This window comes from Eriocheir sinensis, unplaced genomic scaffold, assembly GCF_024679095.1.
Source record: "Eriocheir sinensis breed Jianghai 21 unplaced genomic scaffold, ASM2467909v1 Scaffold137, whole genome shotgun sequence".
Classification (NCBI taxonomy): domain Eukaryota; kingdom Metazoa; phylum Arthropoda; class Malacostraca; order Decapoda; family Varunidae; genus Eriocheir; species Eriocheir sinensis.
In genome coordinates this window covers 345,001-367,500 of record NW_026110706.1, presented here as the reverse complement: position 1 = coordinate 367,500, position 22,500 = coordinate 345,001, and the positions used below count along the sequence as shown (strand labels likewise).

General features: G+C 44.8%; 1 protein-coding gene across 1 annotated transcript in view; it reads left to right on the top strand.

Annotated features, from left to right (window-relative positions):
- LOC126989901 (luciferin 4-monooxygenase-like) overlaps positions 1-21,503 on the top strand; it is a 104,238-nt gene extending 82,735 nt beyond the window's left edge. Inside the window, exons 7-8 of the mRNA XM_050848516.1 lie at positions 11,962-12,127; positions 20,204-21,503. Coding sequence (XP_050704473.1) covers positions 11,962-12,127; positions 20,204-20,334 — 297 coding nt within the window. The 3' untranslated portion in view covers positions 20,335-21,503. The remainder of the gene's footprint in view (positions 1-11,961; positions 12,128-20,203) is intronic.
- Positions 21,504-22,500: the final 997 nt, after the last annotated feature.

Here is a 22,500-nt window from a genome sequence, read left to right as displayed (position 1 = left end):
CTCGCGCTACGAGAGAGAGAGATTTACATAGAAAGTCAGACCACACAGACCCTATGGTCTAGACTAGGTGGTCTGTCATTAAACCTAATTTCTATATTAATCAGAAGGCTCCAGAACTTTGCATTTCAACTCTAGTTAATAATAAGTTGAATGAAGTGTCGGTCAAGCTTGTTTTTTAAGAGTCAATCGTGTTACACTGGACCACTGAAGGTGGGAGCGTATTCCATTCTCGCACTACAACGTTGGTGAAGAGAAATTTGGTTAGTCTGAATTTACTTTTCTACATTTAAGTTTTGTGCCATTCTTCCTCGTACGCAAAGTATCGTCAATCATAAACAATTTAGATTTGCCCACATTCGTGAATCCATCAAACTATATTTAGCATTAGTTAGACCTCATCTTGACTATGCGGTTCAGTTCTGGTCACCCTACTATAGAATGGATATCAAAATGCTAGAATCGGTGCAGAGGAGGATGACTAAGATGATTCAGGGGTTGAGAAACTTGCCATACGAGGAAAGACTCAAACAGTTAAACTTGCATTCTCTAGAAAGGCGAAGGGTGCGTGGAGACATGATCGAGGTTTATAAATGGATGAAGGGCTTTTATAAAGAGACATTCATAAGGTTTTGTTGGTAAGAGAACCGGGTAGGACACGAAGTAACGGGTTTAAACTGGATAAATTCAGATTCAACAGGGACATAGGCAAAAATTGGTTTACAAACAGGGTGGTGGATGAGTGGAATAGGCTTAGCAGTCATGTGGTGAGTGCCAATACAATTGTCACATTCAAAAATAGACTAGATAAACTCATGGACAGCGATATTAGGTGGGTAGGATACACTGGCTTAGGGTCAAGGGCTGCCTCGTGTACAGGCTCACTGGTTTAGTTCTGGGGCGCAAGGGTCCAAAGGTACTCGTACAGGCCTACCGGCCTCTTGCAGACTCCTGCGTTCTTATGTTCTTATGTTCTTATTATGTATTTTAAAACATTCGATCAGTTTTCCTCGGAGGCGACGTTTCTCAAGAGAGAACATGTTACGGGTGAAAAGCCTCTCGTCGTAGGGTTTGCTGAGCAAGGAAGGGATATTTTTTGTTGCCCGACGTTGAACAATCTCTAATTTAGCAATGTCCTTTCCATGATGGGGAGACCAAAACTGTACCGCATATTCCAAGTGGGGTCTGACTAAACTATTGTAGAGCGGAAGCATTACTTCTTTATTTTTGAATGAAAAGTTTATTTTAATTAATGAAGCCCAACATTCTCTTCGCTTTATTTGCTGCATCGATGCATTGCTGTGAGAATTTGAGGTTTGACGCGGTTTTAACACCTAGGTCCTTGACGCATTGAACGCTTTTGAGTTTAACGCCGCGCATTTCGTATTTGAACTTCTTATTTCTTGTTCCAACTTGAAGGACCTGGCACTTGTCTACATTAAAGGGCATCTCCCATCTATCAGATCAAGCCGATATTTTATGCAAATTTTCTTGGGGGCTTTGTCTGTTTTTCTCAGTGAGAACCGAGTTACCAGTCTTTGTGTCGTCTGCAAATTTACTAATGAGATTATTGAGTCCAACCTCCACATCGTCGATGTAAATAATGAAGAGCCCTGGGCCAAGAACCGAGCCTTGGGGAACCAACTCGCGATCCATTGGTGTACTTGACCGTCAATACCTAATTGCTTTAATTTATTAAGTAATTTATGATGTGGAACTTTATCAAACGCTTTCTGGAAATCAAGATAGATTACGTTCAGTGATTTTGTCAATAGGTTTGGCAGGCAGAATATTTTGTTACGGAAACCATGTTATGAATCCTCAGTTACTGAGTGGCTTTCAAGGTGACTCAAAATTTTGTCTCTAATTATGCTCTCGAGTAGCTTACCTACAACTGAAGTTAGGCTAAGGGGCCTGTAATATCCCGGTATATATTTATCTCCTTTCTTAAAAATCGGTGTCACATTAGCCTTTTTCTGATCCGAAGAGACGATGCCTTGTCGCAAGCACATTATGAAAACGGTTGTGAGAGGGGAGAGTATTTTGCTCTTTGTTTCTTTAAGCAGTATAGGAAATACTTTGTCAGGTCCGGAACTCTTATTTGTTTTAAGGGACTGGAGAGCTTTTAGTACTTCATTGGTAGTTATTACAAAGTTAGTGTATGCATGAACGAGATTTACGTTAGTACTGTTGTCGTCGCTGCCGTTGGTGGTAGTGGTGGGAAGACTGCAAGTATTAAACACCGAGGAAAAGTAATTATTTAATTAGTTCGCAACGTGTTGGCTGTCAGTCACTAGTTCACCATCACTGTTTGTTAGACATCCGATTCCACTTCTGATCGCATTCCTGTTGTTTATGAAACTGAAGAAGGATATCGGATTATTTTTTACAGTTGGCTGCAATGTTTTCTTCATATCTACGCTTTGCCTGACATACTAATCGTTTTACTCCCCGCCTGTCTTCATGGTAAAAGTCTAATGTTTTCGGGCGTGCTTTGCTCCTTCTTCTTCCTGTAAGACAATTTTCTCTCCTTGTAAAAGGTCGGCCTGAAAAAAACATTTTTATTGTATTCTCGGCTCATAAAATTCTGTGAATTATTCTCTTTCTTTTGGTATATAAATGAATCTGATAAAAAAAAATACAGTGGTATACAAAATGCAATGCAACGTGCTGCAATGAGTTTCCGCGCCGAGTTACGGGCTGCAATCCGTGTTTTTACCCCAATTTAATTTTAGGATTTTTTTTTCTTGGTCTGTCATGAAACTCTTAGGTTCTCTCTCATTACTGGCCAAAAAAAAAAAAAAAGGGAAATTTTAGCACTCATACTATTATATTTTCATATTTATCCATAGAATTTTATTTTTCATAAATCCAACAAAATACTCAATGTATCCGCCTCAAGTGTCTTTTTTTAATTATATTTTATTAATATTACATAGTAGAACACTTTTTTTACTTTGAAAAATGGCGAAATTTGGTAAAATTCGAGTACGTGGATTTGTGACCCCGTAAAAAAAGATGTAACCTAGAGTAAACAGAGTAGCCTGTTTACACAATCAATGAGAGTAAGTAAGGGAAACCATGTCTGCTGTTGTCTTCATATCCTGATGTATATATCCTGTGGATTTCAAGTCCCTAGGTGGAATAGGAAAAATTAAGAAAAATATTTAAACCTCATCGCTTGATATCTTAAAACCATGATTTTGCACTTTAAAATATATCTCCTCCTTTGAACTTCTTCTTATATACATATCTCCTACTGCCGCTTATGAAAGGATGTGTAAGGAATAGGGTTTGCTAGCGAAACTCTTGTTTTAATTTTTTTTGATTTATGAAAAATATTTGTCAATTTTTTTTAATTATTTCATCGAACATTAAAAGCATTTTTTAATATTGCATAAAAGCAAATGACAGCAAGCGTTGATCTCCAATCCTGCCTGATTAAAATGTTTTTTGAGTGAAAGAAATCGGTCCGTAAATAAGGGAGGAGATACATTTAGTCCAATCGCTCCTGTACATCCTCTGGACGCACCGCTTCAGCTCGGTGGGACGACCTGAAGATGTACTTTTCCGATTTCCCGTGGAATGACTACTGCTTCCAGGAGAGAGACCCCTCTGTGTGTGCCCAGCGCATTACAGAGGTGGAACAGAGGTATACATTACAAGTACTTTCTCTACTCCTCATGCTAGAAAACCTTGGCTTAATTAATCATGCTTGTTCTCATGCTGTCAAAGATGGAGAGGCAGCTAACAAAAGGTACCAGAGCCTTCGCACTCCTTCTAACCATGACCTGTATATTTCAGCTCGGAATCGTGCCAAATCTTTTCTTTGACTTACTAAAACGTCTTTCATAAATAGAACATTTCAAAACCTTGCTTTCTCTAATTCTTCCCGTGACTTCAGGCACCTAGCCAAAAATATCTTCTCCAATTTCACTTCTTCATATTTCCCTCCTCTCCTTAACCCTGATGGCAGCACCGCCGTCTCATCTATCTCTAAGGCTGAGGTCTTCTATAAAACTTTCTGTAGCAACTCCCCTCTGGACGATTCTGGGCATATTCCTCCTACTCATCCCCCCTCTGATTCCTTTATGCCTGTTATTAAGATTCTTAGGAGTGATGTTTTATATGCCCTATCTGCCCTCAACTCTCAGAAGGCTTATGGACCTGATGGAATGTCTCCTATTGTCCTTAAAAAACAGTGCCTCCGTGCTGACACCCTGCCTGGTGAAACTCTTTCGTCTCTGCCTTTCAACATCTACCTTTCCTTCCTGCTGGAAGTACGCCTTCGTACAGCCTGTGACTAAAAAGGATGACTGTTCCAATCCCTCAAACTACCGCCCAATAACTTTACTTTCCTCTCTATCTAAAGCTTTTGAATCAATCCTTAACCGGAAGTTTCAAAAGCACCTTACCACTTCTAACCTTCTATCTGATCGCCAGTATTGGTTCCGCAAAGGGCGTTCTACTGGCGATCTTCTTGTTCTCTTAACTGACTCTTGATCATCCTCTCTTAGCCGTTTCGGTGAAACTTTCTCAGATGCGCTAGACATATCGAAAGCTTTCGATAGACTCTGGCAGAAGTTTTTGCTTTCTAAACTGACCTCTTTCGGATTCTATCCCTCACTCTATCCTTTATCTCCAGTTTCCTTTATGGCCGTTCAATCTCTGCGGTGGTAGACAGTCACTGTTCTTCCCCTAAATCTATTACCAGTGGTGTTCCACAGGGCTCTGTCCCATCACGCACTCTCTGTTATTCATCATTGATCTTATTTCCATAACAAACTGTTCTGTCCACTCATACGCCGACGATTCCACTCTGCTTTATTCAACTTCTTTCAATAGAAGACCATCCGAACAGGAAGTACATGACTCCAGACTGGAGGCTGCAGAACGCTTAACCTCAGACCTTGCTATCATTTCCGATTGAGGTAGAAGGAACCTTGTGTCCTTCAATGCCTCAAAAACTCAATTTCTCCACCTATCAATTCGACACAATCTTCGAAACACCTATCCCCTATTCTTCGAAAACACTCAGCTGTCACCTTCTTCAACACTAAATAGCCTTGGTCTATTTTTAACTCAAAATCTTAACTGGATACTTAACATCTTCTCTCTCGCTGAATCAGCTTCCTCGAGGTTTGGCGTTCTGTATCGTCTCCGCCAGTTCTTCTCCCCCGTACAGTTGCTATCCATATACAGGCGCCTTGTCCGCCCTCGTATGGAGTATGCATCTCACGTGTGGGGGGGCTCCACTCACACAGCTCTATTGGACAGAATGAAGTCTAAGGCTCTTCGTCTCATCAGCTCTCCTCCTCTTACTGATAGTCTTCCACCTCTTAAATTCCGTCGCGATGTTGCTTCTCTTTCTATCTTCTATCGATATTTTCACGCTGACTGCTCTTCTGAACTTGTTAACTGCATGCGTCCGCCCCTCCCGCGGCCTCGCCTGACACGACTTTCTAATCAAACTCATCCCTATACTGTCCAAACCCCTTATGCAAGAGTTAACCAGCATCTTCAATGTTTCTTCCTCACGCTGGTAAACTCTGGAACAATCTTCCTTCATCTGCATTTCCTCCTGCCTACGACTTGAACTCTTTCAAGAGGAGGGTATCAGGACACCTTTCCTTCCGAAATTGACCTCTCTTTTTGGCCACTCCTCTGTACTCTATTCAGAAGCAGAGAGTAGCGGGCTTCTTTTTTTTTTTTTCGTTATTAGTTTCTTTTTTTTTTTCACGCCCCTGAACTGTCTCCATTTCTGTAAAAAAAAAAAAAAAAAAAAAGAAGAACCAAGGTGTTCTCCTACCGTAACATTACTGACAAGGTTATCCTGGGTCGCTATAACAAGGTCTAGTATGTTATTTTGTCGAGTTGGTTCAAAAAACATTTGGCTTAGGTAATTTTCCATAAAATTCGATCATTCTCTGTGACTCGCCTTATGCACCCGGCAGTCACCCGGTCAATATAAGGGAGATTAAATTCTCCCAATATCAGCGAGTCGCTGTTATTAAGTTACTGCCTTAAAGCGCTGTACTTTTCAACATCATTTTCGAGTAATTGCCCCTGAGGCATGTAGGTGACAGATATATTTAGATTTATTTTTGCTATGTTTACTCGCACGCACAAATTTTCAAAGTTATGTCTCTTGAGAGAGAGAGAGATGAATCAGAACCCATGGTCCAGACTAGGTGGTCAGTCCTTAAACCTAAGTGATTCTACATTAATCGTATGGCTCCAGAGCGTTGCATTTCTATTCTAGTTAATATTAAGTTCAAGGAAGTAACGGTCGAGCTTGTTTTAAAAGAGTCAGTCGTGTTACACCAGACCACAGAAGATGGGAGCTTATTCCTTTCTCGCATTACAACGTTGGTTAAGAAAAATTTGGTGCAATCTGAATTTACTTGTCTACATTCGAGTTTTATGCCAGTGGTCCTCGTTCTCAAAGTGTCATCGATCATAAACAATTTTGATATGTCTACATTCGTGAAACCATTAAGAATTTTATAACATTCGATCAGTTTTCCTCGGAAGCGAGGTTTCTCAAGAGAGAACATTATTAAGGGTAGAAAGCTTTTCTTCGTAGGATTTGTTGCGCAAGGAAGGGATTATTTTTGTTGCCCGATGCTGAGCAACTTTTAATATAGCAATGTCCTTTGCATGGTGGGGAGACCAAACTGTACCGCATATTCCACTTGGGGTCTGACTACACTATTGTTGAACGGAAGTATTACATCTTTATTCTTGAATAAAAACAAGTTTCTATTAATGAAGCCCAACATTCTGTTCGCTTTATTTGCTGCATAGATGCATTACTGTGAGAATTTGAGGTTTGACGCGATTTTGAGCCCCAGGTCATTAACGCATTGAACGCTTTTGAGTTTAACGCCACGCATTTCGTAATCGAACTTCTTATATCTTGTTCCAACTTGAAGGACCTGGCACTTGTCTACGTTAAAGGACATCTCCCATCTATCCTACCAAGATGAAATTTTGTGCAAATCCTCTTGGAGGCTTTGCCTGTCTTCGTCAGTGAGAACCGAGTTACCAATCTTTGTGTCGTCTGCAAATTTACTAATGCGATTATTGAGTCCAACATCCACATCGTTGATGTAAATAATGAAGAGCACTGGGCCAAGAACCAAGCCCTGAGGGACGCCACTAGTGACCGCCGCTCACTCTGAGTTAAATCCGTCAATCACCACTCTTTGTTGTTTGTTGCTCAACCAATTTGCGATCCATTGGTGTATTTGACCGTCAATACCTATTTGCTTTTATTTATAAAGTAATTTATGATGTGGGACTTTATCAAACGCTTTTTCGAAATCAAGATAGACTATGTCCAATGATTTGGTTACGTCATAAACTGAGAAGATGTCGTTATAAAAGGTCAATAGGTTTGATAGGCAGGATCTTTTGTTACTTAAGCCATGTTGTGAATCCCCAATTAATGAGTGGCTTTCAAGGTAACTCACAATTTTGTCTCTAATTATGCTCTCAAGTAGCTTACTTACAACTGAAGTTTTTTTTTTTTTTTTTTTTTTACAGCAAAGGAGACAGCTCAAGGGCACAAAAAAGGAAGCATTAATAAAAAAAGCCCGCTACTCGCTGCTCTAAAAGAATCAAAGAGGTGGCCGAAAGATAAGTCAGTTTCGGGAGGAGAGGTGTCCTGATACCCTCCTCTTGAAAGAGTTCAAGTCGTAGGCAGGAGGAAATACAGATGAAGGAAGATTGTTCCAGAGTTTACCAGCGTGAGGGATGAAAGAGTGAAGATGCTGGTTAACTCTTGCATAAGGGGTTTGGACAGTATAGGGATGAGCATGAGTAGAAAGTCGAGTGCAGCGGGGCCGCGGGAGGGGAGGCATGCAGTTAGCAAGTTCAGAAGAGCAGTCAGCGTGGAAATATCGATAGAAGATAGAAAGAGAGGCAACATTGCGGCGGAATTTAAGAGGTGAAGACTATCAGTATGAGGAGGAGAGCTGATGAGACGAAGAGCCTTTGTCTCCTGTCTGTCCAAAAGGGCTGTGTGAGTGGAGCCCCCACATGAGATACTCCATACGAGGGCGGACAAGGCCCCTGTATATGGACAACAACTGTGCAGGGAGAAGAACTGGCGGAGACGGTACAGAACGCCCAGCCTCGAGGAAGCTGATTTAGTAAGAGATGAGATATGAAGTTTCAGTTGAGATTTTGAGTTAAGGATAGACCGAGGATGTTTAGTGTTGAGGAAGGTGATAGCTGGGTGTTGTCAAAGAATAGGGATAGTTGTTTGGAAGATTGTGTCGAGTGGATAGGTGGAGAAACTGTGTTTTGAGTCATTGAAGGACACCAGGTTCTTCTTGCCCCAATCGGAAATAATAGTAAGGTCTGAGGCTAAGCGTTCTGCAGCCTCCAGCCTTGAGTCGTTAAGTTCCTGAAGGTGGGTCTTCTATTAAAGAAGTTGAATAATGCAGAGTGGAATCATCGGCGTAGGAATGGATAGGACAGTTCGTTTTGGAAAGAAGATCATCAATGAACAACAGAAAAGAGTGGGAGATGAGGACAGAACCCTGTGGGACACCACTGTTAATAGATTTAGGGGAAGAACAGTGACCGTCTACCACGGCAGAAATAGAACAGTCAGAAAGGAAACTGGAGATAAAGGTACAGAGAGAAGGATAGAAACTGTAGGAGGGTAGTTTAGAAAGCAAAGATTTGTGCCAGACCCTATCAAAGCTTTTGATATGTCAGCGCAATAGCAAAGTTTCACCGAAACAGCTAAGAGAGGATGACCAAGAGTCAGTTAAGAAGGCTAGGAGATCACCAGTAGAACGCCTTGCGGAACCCATACTGGTGATCAGATAGAAAGTCAGAAGTGGAAAGGTGCTTTTGAATCTTACAGTTGAGATTGATTCAAAAGCTTTAGATGAACAAGAAAGTAAAACAATAGGACAGTAGTTTGAGGATTGGAGCGGTCACCCTTCTTAGGTACAGGCTGTGTGAAGGCATACTTCCAGCAAGAAGGAAAGGTAGATGTTGACAGGCAGAGGCGAAAGAGTTTGACCAGGCAGGGTGACAGCACGGAGGCACAGTTTTAAGGACAATAGGAGGCACTCCATCAGGTCCATAAGCCTTCTGAGGATTGAGGCCAGAGGGCATAGAAAACATCATTTTGAAGAATCTTTATAACAGGCATAAAGGAGTCAGAGGGGGATGAGTGGAGGAATATGCCCAGAATCGTCCAAGTGGAGTTTTTAGAAAAAGTTTGAGAGAAGAGTTCAGCCTTAGAGATAGATGAGACGGCAGTGTTGCCGTCAGGACTGAGTGGAGGAAAGATGAAGAAGTGAAGTTGGAGGAGATGTTTTGGCTAGATGCCAGAAGTCACAGGAGGAGTTAGAGAAAGCAAGGTTTGACATTTCTATTAATGAAAGAATTTTTGGTTAGTCGGAGAATAGATTTGGCACAATTTCGGGCAGAAATGTAAAGTTCATAATTAGCATTAGTTTGAAGGCTCTGGTATCTTTGTGAGCTACCTCTCTATCATTGACAGCACGAGAACAAGCGTGATTAAACCAAGGCTTTTTAGCGTGAGAGTAGAGAAAAGAACGAGGAATGTATGCCTCCATTCAGAGACAATCACCTCTGTGATGCGTTGAGCACACACAGAGGTCTCTATCCTGGAAGCAATAATCATTCCACGGGAAATCGGAAAAGTACATCCTCAGGTCGTCCCACCGAGCTGAAGCAAAATGCCAGAAGCATCGCCTCTTCGGTGGGTCAGAGGATGTACAGGAGCGATAGGACAGGATGCAGAAATAAGATTGTGATCGGAGGAGCCCAACGGAAGAACAGTTTGACAGAATAAGCAGAAGGGTTTGAGGTAAGGAAGGGTCTAGAATGTTGGGCCGATCTCCAAGACGGTCAGGAATACGTGTAGGGTGCTGGACCAACTGCTCTAGGTCGTTGAGGATAGCAAAGTTGTAGGCTTGTTCACCAGGATGGTCAGTGAAAGAGGATGAAAGCCAAAGCTGGTGGTGAACATTGAAATCTCCAAGGATGGAGATTTCAGCGAAGGGAGTGGGTCAAGATGTGCTCCACTTTAGAATTCAAATAGTCAAAGAATTTTACATAGTTGGTAGAGTTAGGTGAGAGATAAACAGCACATATGTATTTAGTAATAGAATGACAGTGAAGTCTTAACCAGATGGTGGAAAATTCAGAAGAGTGAAGGTCGTGGGCACGAGAGCAAGTGATGTCGTTGCGCACGTAGGCGCAACATCCAGCTTTGGATTGAAATTTAGGATAGAGATAGTAGGAGGGAACAGAGTAGAGATTGCTGTCAGTAGCCTCAGAAACCTGTGTTTCGGTAAGGAAGAGAAGGTGAGGTTTAGAGGAGGAGAGATGATGTTCCACAGAATGAAAATTAGAGCGAAGACCGCGAATGTTGCAGAAATTGAGAAGAAAGAGGTTCGAGGAGTTATCAAGACACCTCTCGGGTAGGCAGCCAGAAGGTGAGTCCTCCCTGGGGGTGTGTAGTCCCCCAGGCAGGGACTCCGAGGCATGCTTAATTGAGCCATTTTGAATTTTGAATTTTGGAAAAAGGTGTATATGTTATGTGAATGTAGTGTGGTGTGGATAAAGAGAGGATCTGTCTTTAGAGAGCATGCTGAACTACTCTCCGGTGTTGGTGAGACAATAGGGAAACGGTTAGTGAGGACTAATAGGCCTGTAATTAACTGGTATTTTTTTGTCTCCTTTCTTAAAATCGGTGTCACGTTAGCCTTTTTCCAATCGGAAGGGACGTCGCATGAACATATTGAATACGGTTGTATGGGAGGCGAGTATTTCGCTCTTTGTTTCTTTAAGCAGTATAGGATATACTTTGTCAGGTCCGGGACTTTCATTTGTTTGAAGTGAATGGAGAACTTTAAGTACATCATCGGTTATTTCAAAATTAAGCAATGCATGTTCGAGATTTACACTAATACTACTATTGGTGGTAGTGGTGGGAAGACTGTTAGTATTAAACACCGAGGAAATGTAATTGTTTAATAGGTTTGCAATGTGTTGGTTGTCAGGGCACCGTCACTGTTTGTTAAAGGTCCAGTTCTACTTCTGATCGCCTGTCTGTTGTTTATGTAACTGGAGAAGGATTTCGGATTATTTTTTCAGTTGGCTGCAATATTTTCTTCATATTTACGCTTTGCCTGACATACTAATCTTCTTTACTCGTCGCCTGGCATCATGATAAAGTCTAATGTTTTCTGGCGTGCTTTGTTCTTTTTTGAACCTGAAAAATATTTTTTTCTACTTGACTGGGTGTTTAATTTCGCTATTAAACCATGGTGGGCTTTTATTGGTGTTACTTCGCTTCTCACACAAAGGGACGAATGTGTTCTGCTGAGTGAGTAAATGATTTTTAAAGCTTAGCCTGGCTAAGTCTGATAGTTGTATTTCTGTTAGCTTTTGTCGGTTTTCTACGAAGTTAGCTCTTTTGAAATTGGGCACTTTTACTTTATTTTCAGTCACTGATGTTTGAGCTCTAATTTCGACGCGTACTAATTTTTGATCGCAAGAACCGAGGTGTTCTCCATCCGTGACATCCCTGACTAGGTTATTATCTTGGGTCGTTATAACAAGGTCTAGTATGTTATTTTGTCGGGTTGGTTCATAAACCATTTGGCTGAGATAATTTTCTTCTAAAAATTCGATAATTCTACGTGACTCGCCTTCTGTACCTGACAGTGTCGCCCAGTCGATATGGGGGAGGTTTAAGTCTCCTAATATCAGTGAGTCGCTGTTATTAAGTGACTGCCTTAAAACGCGGTACATTTCAAGAGAGAGAGAGAGAGAGAGAGAGAGAGAGAGAGAGAGAGAGAGAGAGAGAGAGAGAGGATATAGGCTATTCAACATTCAACGGACCTGTTTATAGTGGCCATGGTGATCCCAGATAACGCCAGATTATTTCAGTCGGCGTCCTTGCAGGTGCTGCCGTCTGAATTAGAGAATTTGTTGCTGCAACACCCGCATGTGGCCGAAGCTGTTGTGGTGGGCGTGTATGGCGACGATTTAGAAGAGTTGCCGAGAGCGTTCGTGGTGCTTAAGCCTGATACCCCGATGGAACCTTGTGTGTTGCTGAAGTTTGTGAATGGTGAGTATGAATTTGATCAATATAAAATAATCCAGATCTTTTTGTCTATTATTACAATATCTCATCATCAGTACCGGAGGCAAGGGCGAGCCTATCTGTAAGAGTAACGAACGCATTGGTGAGGTGGTGACCGAGTGGTCAGCATGCTGGCATGGTGAGCTGGCTCGAGCCCCACTGGTTAACACTAACAATTTTCGACTATCACCGAGTGGCTGGAGATTACCAATATGCTGCCCAGATCTTCAGTAAACCTAAACTTCGTTCGAGTGGAGCACCGTGGGCACCATGGGCCAAACATGAGTCATGTTACAGCCGCCACTATAACTAAAATTCACCTGAGCCACTAACAGGCTGGCGTCGCCCAAGTGACTCTTCAAGAGAACCTACTGGCGCTATATATATATATATATATATATATATATATATATATATATATATATATATATATATATATATATATATATATATATATATATATATATATATATATATATATATATATATATATATATATATATATATATATATATATATATATATATATATATATATATATATATATATATATATATATATATATATATATATATATATATATATATATATATATATATATATATATATATATATATATATATATATATATAGACATGCCAATCCCTGAGGACGGGTTGGCACTCCCCTGCAGATTGTCCCCGTCTGTCGTGTGTGGCGTCCCTGTAAGGATAGGGATAGTCCTGGGCTGAGCAACGGCGCAATACTGTGTTCCGGCCAGCAACACACCTCTTTGGTTCTAATACCGCTTAAGACGGACGGCCTCTCTTAGAGGTCAATCGGCTAATCTGCGTGACCATGAGCCAAGCGGCCACCACTGTGCCAGGTGGTTGTTGCATATTATCTTCTGCAAGGTAAAAAGAAGGGGAGGTAGGTTCACACCGGCCGCACCGCGCAGGGAGTGACGTCACGTGAAATATGGTTGTGGTTGAGTAGATACCGCGCGCTTGACTGGCCTATACGACGCCGGCCACCATTTTGGTACGGTAAATATTAGCGCGGACGTCTAAAGAAACGTGTGTAATTTAAAGTTAAAGAGAATGACAGGTAGCCTGGTTTATGCTCAGTGATGGATAACTAATGTTTGCGACCAACATGAAATTTTATGCTATTGTTTATTCCTTTTACGGCATGTCCAACTAGTTAGAAACTTTAAAGTTTTGTGCCCTTAATTTTGCCGATCAGATGTGATATTAAGAAAAATGCACAGGTACCCATTTACGGCACACGACACTAAAGTCACCCTAGTAGTATCTAGCTACAAATCATAAATCACAACTTCTTAACTATTTTACATGTTAGGTGCCGCATTAACCCTTAAGGGCATAAGGCATGATACTGTTACGCCAGGGGGTATATTTGTATGTGTTATCTGTGTATTTGTGTGGGGGTGTGCTAGTTCGAGGCGCGGAGGGTTGTTGTGGCCGGCGGACGTGGGGTGTTTGGTGACTGCCCGTGCCCGGCCGGGGGCGAGAGAGAGGGAGTTGAGCTATAATACAGAAGACGTGCTCTGCCCGCTGTTATGTGCCCTTGCCGTAATGTGAGCCCTGTGCTTTGTCTGCCCCCCCTCTGTGTACTGGGAGTCACTGTGCCTTGTGAACCAGTGCTTGTACGGTGTTGGAGCTGTCCATTAAGGAAGAAAACCTACACTTTGAGCTTCTTTGCCCTGCCTGGCTTGCCTCGTGGTGTGTCGGCGGTCCCGGGAAGGGACGGTGTGGTGTGCCTCGCTGTTCTGAGTGTTCGCGACCCGCGTGTGGTGGTCTGGGGTTGAGGTGCCACCGCCTGCCCGTGCTGTGGAGTGTGTTCAGCGGGGGTGGTGGCGTAACATTGGTGTCATAGGAGTGGGATTAGTGAACAGTGGACAGTGAGTTACGCCGTGTCGTCATGGCGTCCCGGGAGGAGGGCAGGGCCGAGGCCGGCGCGAGCGAGTTTACACCGAGCGAGATGGACTTGATCGCTGCCATGCTGGCCGCGATGGAAAAGAGGGCAGAAAAGAGGACAGACGAGAGGGCACGCGAGTTGGCATGGAGGGCAGAAGAGAGGGCCCGCCACCTTGACGAGGTTATCCAGTGCAGTTTCTCGTCTCTGAAAATGGAAATGAAGCCGTGTAAGGACCGGGCCTGCGACAGCCTGAGGAGCGAACGGCTGGAGGAGGAGTAGCAGACCCTGGAAGGCGAGGTTCAGGGCCTGAGGGAGGAAGTGGAGGCGGAGGAGCAGCAGCGAGAGGTGGCAGAGCCGCACGCGGAGGAAGAAGGCTCAGCTCTGGCGGGAAGCGCCGTGGCAGCAATCCAGCTAAAGCCTATCTGGGGCTCCTGAATGACCCTGGAGCTAGTAGCTGCCGCAGGGGTTGGAGAGCCAATGGGCCGCTCCCTGGGTCCAGCCGGTGCTGGAGCCGGTCCCATTGATCGCGCCTCGTGGCCTCCCTCACCCCTCCATGCCAGCCGGCTCGCAGGTCACGTAGTCCACTTTCTCTCCAATGCAGCCCCTCAGCTTCCCGCCGTTCGGAGTGGCGGCGACGAGAGGTGGCAACGTGGTGGGCGGAGGAACAAGGAGCGTCACGTTTGCTGACGGCGGGCGCCGGGGTGGCGGGCTGGCTGGGCTCCATGTGGGGCCGCTGGCAAGGGCCCCTGAGGCCTGGTGGCGTCGAGGCGGAGCCGGTGGAGGCTGCAGGAGGCTGGGGAGCCGTCGGAGCCGCTCCCTTGGGTCCAGCTGGTGCTGGGGTCGGACCCATTAACCCCGCCTCGTTGCCTCTCTCACCGCCTCCCTCCCCGCCATGCTGGCCAGCATTGCAGCCCACGTGGTTCGCCCTTTCCCCGCTGTGGCCCCTCAGCCTCCCGGAGCGTCGCTAACCTGGCGAAGGCGCAGACAGTGGTGCGCCACACCCTGGCTGGGTGCGCGGTCGAGTTCAGCGGGGGTGGTTTGGACCTGCTGGGCCGCACGGTGTTGGTGAAGCACAACATCAACACAGGATATAGTGCGCCCACTAAGAGCCCGCCCCGACGAATCGCACCAGCCAGGCGGGAGGAACTGCAGAGTGCCGTCAACAAGCGGGCGGCGCAAGGGGTGATTGAGCGGAGAGACAGTCTGTGGCCCTCAGCGGTAGTCCTGGATATGAAGAAGGACGGCACGCAGCGCTTCTGTGCGGACTGCCGGGCGCTGAGACTGGCGAGGACTCTCACCCCCTGCCGTGGAATGACGACGCGCTGACGAGGGCCTTGGAGTTCGGGGCCTTGACGACGACCTGCGGCCTGGGGGCGGCCACCCCGCCCTGCCATGACCTCCGGGGCCAGATGGCGAAGGTGAAGATAAAGGCACCGCCGAGGAAGGCGAGCCCGGAGGGTCTCCATGGCTCGCGCGGGCGCTGTGGCGAGAATGGGCACAGGCGCAGTCGGTGCCCGGGGGAGCGAAGGACGCGTTCCCTTGACCGGCCGAGCCTCGACGCCCACCAGCCTCGCTGCAAGGACTGTGGCCAGTCTGGCCACCGTTCGAGAGCCTGCCCCAGGCCCAGGGACGCGGCGCGGGCGGGAAGCGCGGACGGACTGAAGAAGGGAGCCAACTTCCAGCCTTCTCCGCCCTCAGGCCCGCCTTAAATGGCTGCCGCCGCCCGACCAGCGTGTTGCCAGTAGGAAGATTAGCGGTTGTAGCCACGACGCGTGACAGTGGACACCGGGGGCTGAGGAGTCCTCGGCGCGGCCTGACCCGGGGTAGTGTGTGCTGCTGGAGGGGCCAGTGGAGGCTCGTATCAGCGTAGGCAACGCTGTGGAGCGCCGGCCGATGGACGTCGCCGGTCGAGGCGAGCCTTGGTTGCTGGGCCTCGACTACCTGACGCAGGCCAGTAAAGCTCATGGTGGCCTCGGACGGGAGCTGGAGAGGGTGACCAGAGAGGTGCCCTTTGCTTCCAGGAGGTTTTCGAGCATGGCTGAGTGGGGAGGTAGTCACGGCTGGGCCTCGACTACCTGACGCAGGTCAGTAAGGCTCGTGGTGGCCTCGGACGGGAGCTGGAGAGGGTGACCGGAGAGGTGCCCTTTGCTTCCAGGAGGTTTTTGAGAATGGCTGCGTGGGGAGGTAGTCACGGCTGGGCGAGAGCACCTTGCCGCGAGGGTGGAGGCCAGGAGACAGTGTCGACTGTCCCGAGCGTCACGTGGAGAGGATGGCGTGGAAGAGCCCACTGAGGACTGGCGGCTAGGGTGGGAAGGTACCGTTACCAGTACTGCTACTAACGGTACCAGCTAAACGGTACTGTACCGGTACCGGTACCAAATTGCTCGGATTTATTTATTAGATTTATTGATAATTCTTCATATCCGATTCTTTTCTCTATTTAGGTTGCTAATAAATATTTTTATTGTCATTAGACTATGATCGGGTACATCCATAATAACTATACATGCTATTTTTTATTGAAAAAATTAATAATCACTTCATTCAGAGAGAGAGAGTGTACAACAGAAGAAACATCCTAATTGAGGGCAGAAATAAATGAGAGGAAAAAGACCACTGTGTGTGTGTGTGTGTGTGTGTGTGTGTGAGAGAGACACACACACACACACACACACACACACACACACACACACACACACACACACACACACACACACACACACACACACACACATAGTGGACTTTTTTCTCTCATTTATTTCTGCCCTCAATAATTTATTATTATTAGGATGTGTCTTCTGTTGTACTCTCTCTCTCTCTCTCTCTCTCTCTCTCTCTCTCTCTCTCTCTCTCTCTCTCTCTCTCTCTCTCTCTCTCTCTCTCTCTCTCTCTCTCTCTCTCTCTCTCTCTCTCTCTCTCTCTCTCTCTCTCTCTCTCTCTCTCTCTCTCTCTCTCTCTCTCTCTCTCTCTGAATGAAGTAAATATATATTTTTTCGGTAAGAAAAAAGCATGTATAGATATTATGGAAGTACTCGATCATAGTCTAATAACAATAATAATATATGTTACCAACCTAAGAAAAGAATCGGACATGAAGAATTATCTAGTAACTCCAATAAATAAATCAAATAATAAAATAATGGAAACGGGAGCTGTGATGGAAACGAAAAGCAGGACAAAATGGTGGGAACTTGGGGAGACGGTCAGCGAGGCCGTGACTCAGCAGCGAGCACAACATTCAAGGCTTAAAGCGTCTCCACAGGGCCCATACCGCATGGCGACGGGCGAGCGCCGAGCGTCACTAAGATCCAAACGGTACCGGCACTAGCGGTAATGCTCAGTGCCGAGTGAACATGAGGCTTCCCGGCACTGTGTACCGGTACCGGGTGCCGGCTGAATATATTCTTCTCGGCACCAGGTACCGGTACCGGGTGTCGAGAAGAATCGATTCGGCAACGCAGTACCGGTACCAGTGCCGGAAGCCTCATGATCACTGGCACTGAGCAATGCCACTAGTGCTGGCACCGTTTGGATCTTAGTGACGCTCTCGAGCTCTTTTTTCTCGAAAAATAAATATTCCTTCATTCAGAGGTGCAACATTTCTTTGAAAAATTAGTTGGGAATTTCATCAGAAGTCCTTAAGATAAAAAAAGAAAATACTCCTTTGAGTACCAGTACCGGTACCGGTACCAACGGTAACTGAGTTTTCGGTAACGGTACTAACGGTACTCAAATAAATGGTACTTGCCCATCCCTACTGGCGGCTGGTCGACGGCGTGGCTGACAGGCGGAGCCCCTTGGGGGCGGGATAAGAGATTGTGGAGGACGTGGTGGAGGACAGACTGATTTATGTATATTACATGTATTTTTGTGTGTTGAATGTTGGGTCAGTCGGGTTGACTGTTTTGTAGGGGGGGATAGTGTTACGCCAGGGGGTATATTTGTATGTGTTATCTGTGTATTTTTGTGGGGGGGTGCTAGTCTGTGGCGCGGAGGGCTGTTGTGGCCGGCGGGCGTGGGGTGTTTGGCGGCTGCCCGGCCGGGAGCCGGGGAGAGAGAGTGGAGCTGCGATACAGAGAAAACGTGCTGCCCGCTGTTGTGTGCCCTTGCTCGTAGTAGCGTGCCCTGTGCTTTGTCTGCCCCCCCTCTGTGTACTGGGAGTCACTGTGCCTTGTGAACCAGTGCTTGTACGGTGTTGGAGCTGTCCAGTAAGGAAGAAAACCTACACTGTGAGCCTCTTTGCACTGCCTTACTTTCCTCGTGGTGTGTTGGCGGCCCCGGGGAGTGACGGTGTGGTGTGTCTCGCTGTTCTGAGTATTCACGACCTGCGTGTGGTGTGCTGGGGTTGAGGTGCCACTGCCTGCCCGTGCTGTGGAGTGTGTTCAGCGGGGGTGGTGGTGTAACAATACCATCTTACTATAACATATGGTGAGTGTGACAGACTCCTTTAAAAAAAAAAAAAAACATGTTTTTTAACAATCTTTAATGAAATTATGGGCATGAAATTAAAGCTCAACTTCATAAATTTATCATCAGTCACTGATAGGATTTATTTAAATGTGAGGGGAGACTAAAGAATCTGCTCAAGAATAAAATTATTTTATATCACATATTCCCATCCATTTCCTTCTAAGTTCTTGATCTATTGGCAGCAGATGAAACCGTATCTTACTGTTTCCTCTCATATAAACTGCTCGACAACCGCGCACAATACAACTAGTTGGCATATTGAAAGAAAACTCACTTTAGCTAAGTTTTCCAATGAGTGAGTGAGGAGCTCAAATAAGAAGGCTGGTGCCTGCGAGACTGACTTATCTTCCAGTTCCATGGCCGGACCCCTCAGTCATATTTCACGTGACGTCATGCGCAGAAGAGACAAATTTAGGTACGTTGCCCCCTCCCCCCCTGGTGAACCTACCTTCTATTCTCTTTACCTTGCTCTCTGGTCGTAAACTTAGTGGACGAATGGAAAAACTGTCGAAACGGGTGTAAGCCACTCCCGGTGAGGTATATACGGAAGTCAAGGGGGTGCTGCAAGCCTATCAAAGACCCTTCTAGTGTCCTCGATTTCCGTTTCCCTGTTACCCCACCAACACCAGAGAGCAGCTCAAAATGCTCTGTAAAGACAAATTTTCTTACATTCCACACCATACCACACGCAACACTCACCATTCCCTCAAAAGTTTTCAAAATTCACTATAACGTCTCCTGGTATAGCCTCCGTGTCCCCATCTGGGAGTGAGCGAGGGGGGGGGGGGGGTATCGCTCCTGCCAGACGTTCCGATTTGACCCACTGCGCGTGCGCGGCCAACCTACCCATCTAGACTCCGCCCACATAAAAAGGTCGATCAGCTGAGTGACAGCAAACACACACACACACACACACACGCACACTCCTCATTAGGAACCATGGCATACCTTGTTAACAAACATAAACGATTTCGTCATTTCCTAGAGTAAATAAAAACTTAATTTGTGAGTGGTACCTAAAATTCAGAAGAAAGCAGTATTAAACACCACTCACCAAATAAGTTATTATGCACCCTAGGAAAAAGCGAAATCTTTCGTTTGTCAGAAAAAAAAAGCATGGATCGTAATGAGATGATGTGTGTGTGTGTGTGTGTGTGTGTTTCTTGTCACTCGATCCACGTGTTTATATGGGCGGAGTCTGGATGGATGAGTTGGCCGCGCAAACGCAATAGTGCGAATCAAAACGTCTGGCACGAGGACAGTCACGCGACACGACTACCGATCTGCATCTGATACCGTCTGCCTATCAGCTCTTCGTATAGTAGCTACTCATCTGATGTTTCGTTTTGGTGTAGAGCTTCTTCAGAGCTCGGGACGACAGTCTTAGGTCATTTTATATATATATATATATATATATATATATATATATATATATATATATATATATATATATATATATATATATATATATATATATATATATATATATATATATATATATATATATATATATATATATATATATATATATATATATATATATATATATATATATATATATATATATATATATATATATATATATATATATATATATATATATATATATATATATATAGATATTAGAGAGAGAGAGAGAGAGAGAGAGAGTTAATAAATGATCCATTTCAGATCGTGTTCCCGACTACAAACAACTGAGCGGCGGTGTGTGGATTGTGAAAGACATCCCTAAAAACAGCAGCAGCAAACCTCTGCGGGGACTCCTGAGGGACGGCAACATTACCCCGCTCAAAAAATGCTAATAGCGAATCGTGATAAACTAAAATAATACATATTATTTTTTTATTTATTATGGTTATTATAATTCGTACCACAATCTTCTTTCGTATCAATATATTTTTTTTACTAGCACTCAAGGGCAAAAACAAATAAAACGTGTAGAGAAGATTGGCTTAGAGAAAGGTTATTTTCGGATGGAAAAGTGTCTCGATACGTAGGAAGGCTGTTCCAAAGTTTACCATTATAAGGGATGTGAGAATGAAAAAATGCTGGTTAACTCTTGCATAAGGGACTTGGACAATATAGGGATATGCTAGAGTAGAATGTTGAGTCCAGCGAGGCCGTGGGAAGGCTGGAGTCATGTATTTAGCAAGCTCAGCAGAGCAGTCAGCATGAAAATAACGATAGAAGAGAGGCAACACTGCGGCGGAATATATGAGATAGAAGATTGTCAGGAAGGGGAGGGGGCTTGATAAGACGAAAATACTACTCTGTCCTAAACGCCTGTGTGTGTGGAGCCCCCTCCCCTCCTTAAACATGAGATATATATTCCGCACGAGGGCGGACAAGGCCCTTGTATAAAATTATAGACAGCATCTGTGTTATAATGAATCTTACAGATTTCAATATTATAAAATCATAACATTTATTGATACAATTATCACAAGGAGATCCTTACGTCACGAGGCCTACCTAATAATCGGTTCGGGGTGTCAACGATTTGCTGAACAGATAGTGGTAAATAGCGGAACAAAGAGTAAGAACAGTGTGGCGTATAGCAAGTACCGTGCAGCGGGTGGCGCTGAGGCCTATTATGGCAAGGACTTTGTCCCGTGGCTGAAAGGCAAGATAATACTTTTGTTATTTTTGGCATACCGAATGGTTCAGCAACAAATGCAGCTACAGGAAACATGAGTGAATAGTGGCAAGAAGGTGAGGTCAGATATGTGTTCATAACTGACCTTGCTCCAGCTAATTCGACCACTGGGATACCATGCATGCTTTCAAACCATGCCTATAAACGCTCCTGTCAATAATAACAAAATGTGTTCTAAAGACTGAACCTCCTGCTCCTCTACTCCACCATTCCTAATTATAAAGAAGCGATACACTATACTCACCAAGTGACAATGGGAAATAATGCTGTGTGCTATGTTTGTCACAAGCCAGTGTGTGGCAAGAACTCACCAGCTGTTTGCCAAATGTGTCTGTTGAGTTAGTGCCCGGAAAGTGAAGGATAAAATATGCAATTTTATTTGAAATACTAATGTGAGATAATTCCAGCATTTCTGAAGGTAGGAAGACACCCAACGAAACAGGCGCAAGCGACTCCCGATGAGGTATATATGGGAAGTGAGGAAGGTGCTGAAGCCCTCCAAAGACCCTTCCCATGTCTTCACTAACCGTTTCCACATTGTCTCATCAACACCAGAGTTGTTCAGCATGCTCTCCAAAGACAGATCCTCTCTCTATCCACACCAAACTACATTCACAAAACATACACACCTTTTCCCAAATTTCAAAATTCAATATGGCGTACAACAGAAATGCCTCGGAGTCCCTGCCTGGGGGGAACCACAAATTACCCCAGGGAGGACTCTCTTTCTGGCTGCCGACTTGAGAGGTGTCTTGATAACTCCTGGAACCTCTTCCTTATCAATTTCTGCAACATTCGCGGTCTTCGTTCTAATTTTCATTCTGTGGAACACCCTCTCTCCTCCTCTAAACCTCACCTTCTCTTCCTCACCGAAACACAGGTTTCTGAGGCTACTGACAGTAATCTCTACTCTTTTCCCTCCTATTATCTCTATCCAAATTTTAATCCAAAACTGGATGTTGCTTCTACGTGCGCAACGACATCACTTGTTCTCGTGCCCACGACCTTGACTCTTCAGAATTTTCCACCATCTGGTTAAAACGTCATTGTCATTCTATTACTAAATACATATGTGCTGCTTATCTCTCACCTAACTTTACTAACTATGTAAAATTCTTTGACTACTTGAACTATAAAGATGGGCACATCTTGACTCACTCTTCCTTCGCTGAAATCTCCATCTTGGGAGATTCCAATGTTCACCACCAGCTTTGGCTTTCATCCTCTTCCACTGACCAGTCTGATGAACAAGCCTACAACTTTGCGCTGCACAACGACCTAGATCAGTTGGTTCAACACTCTACACGTATTC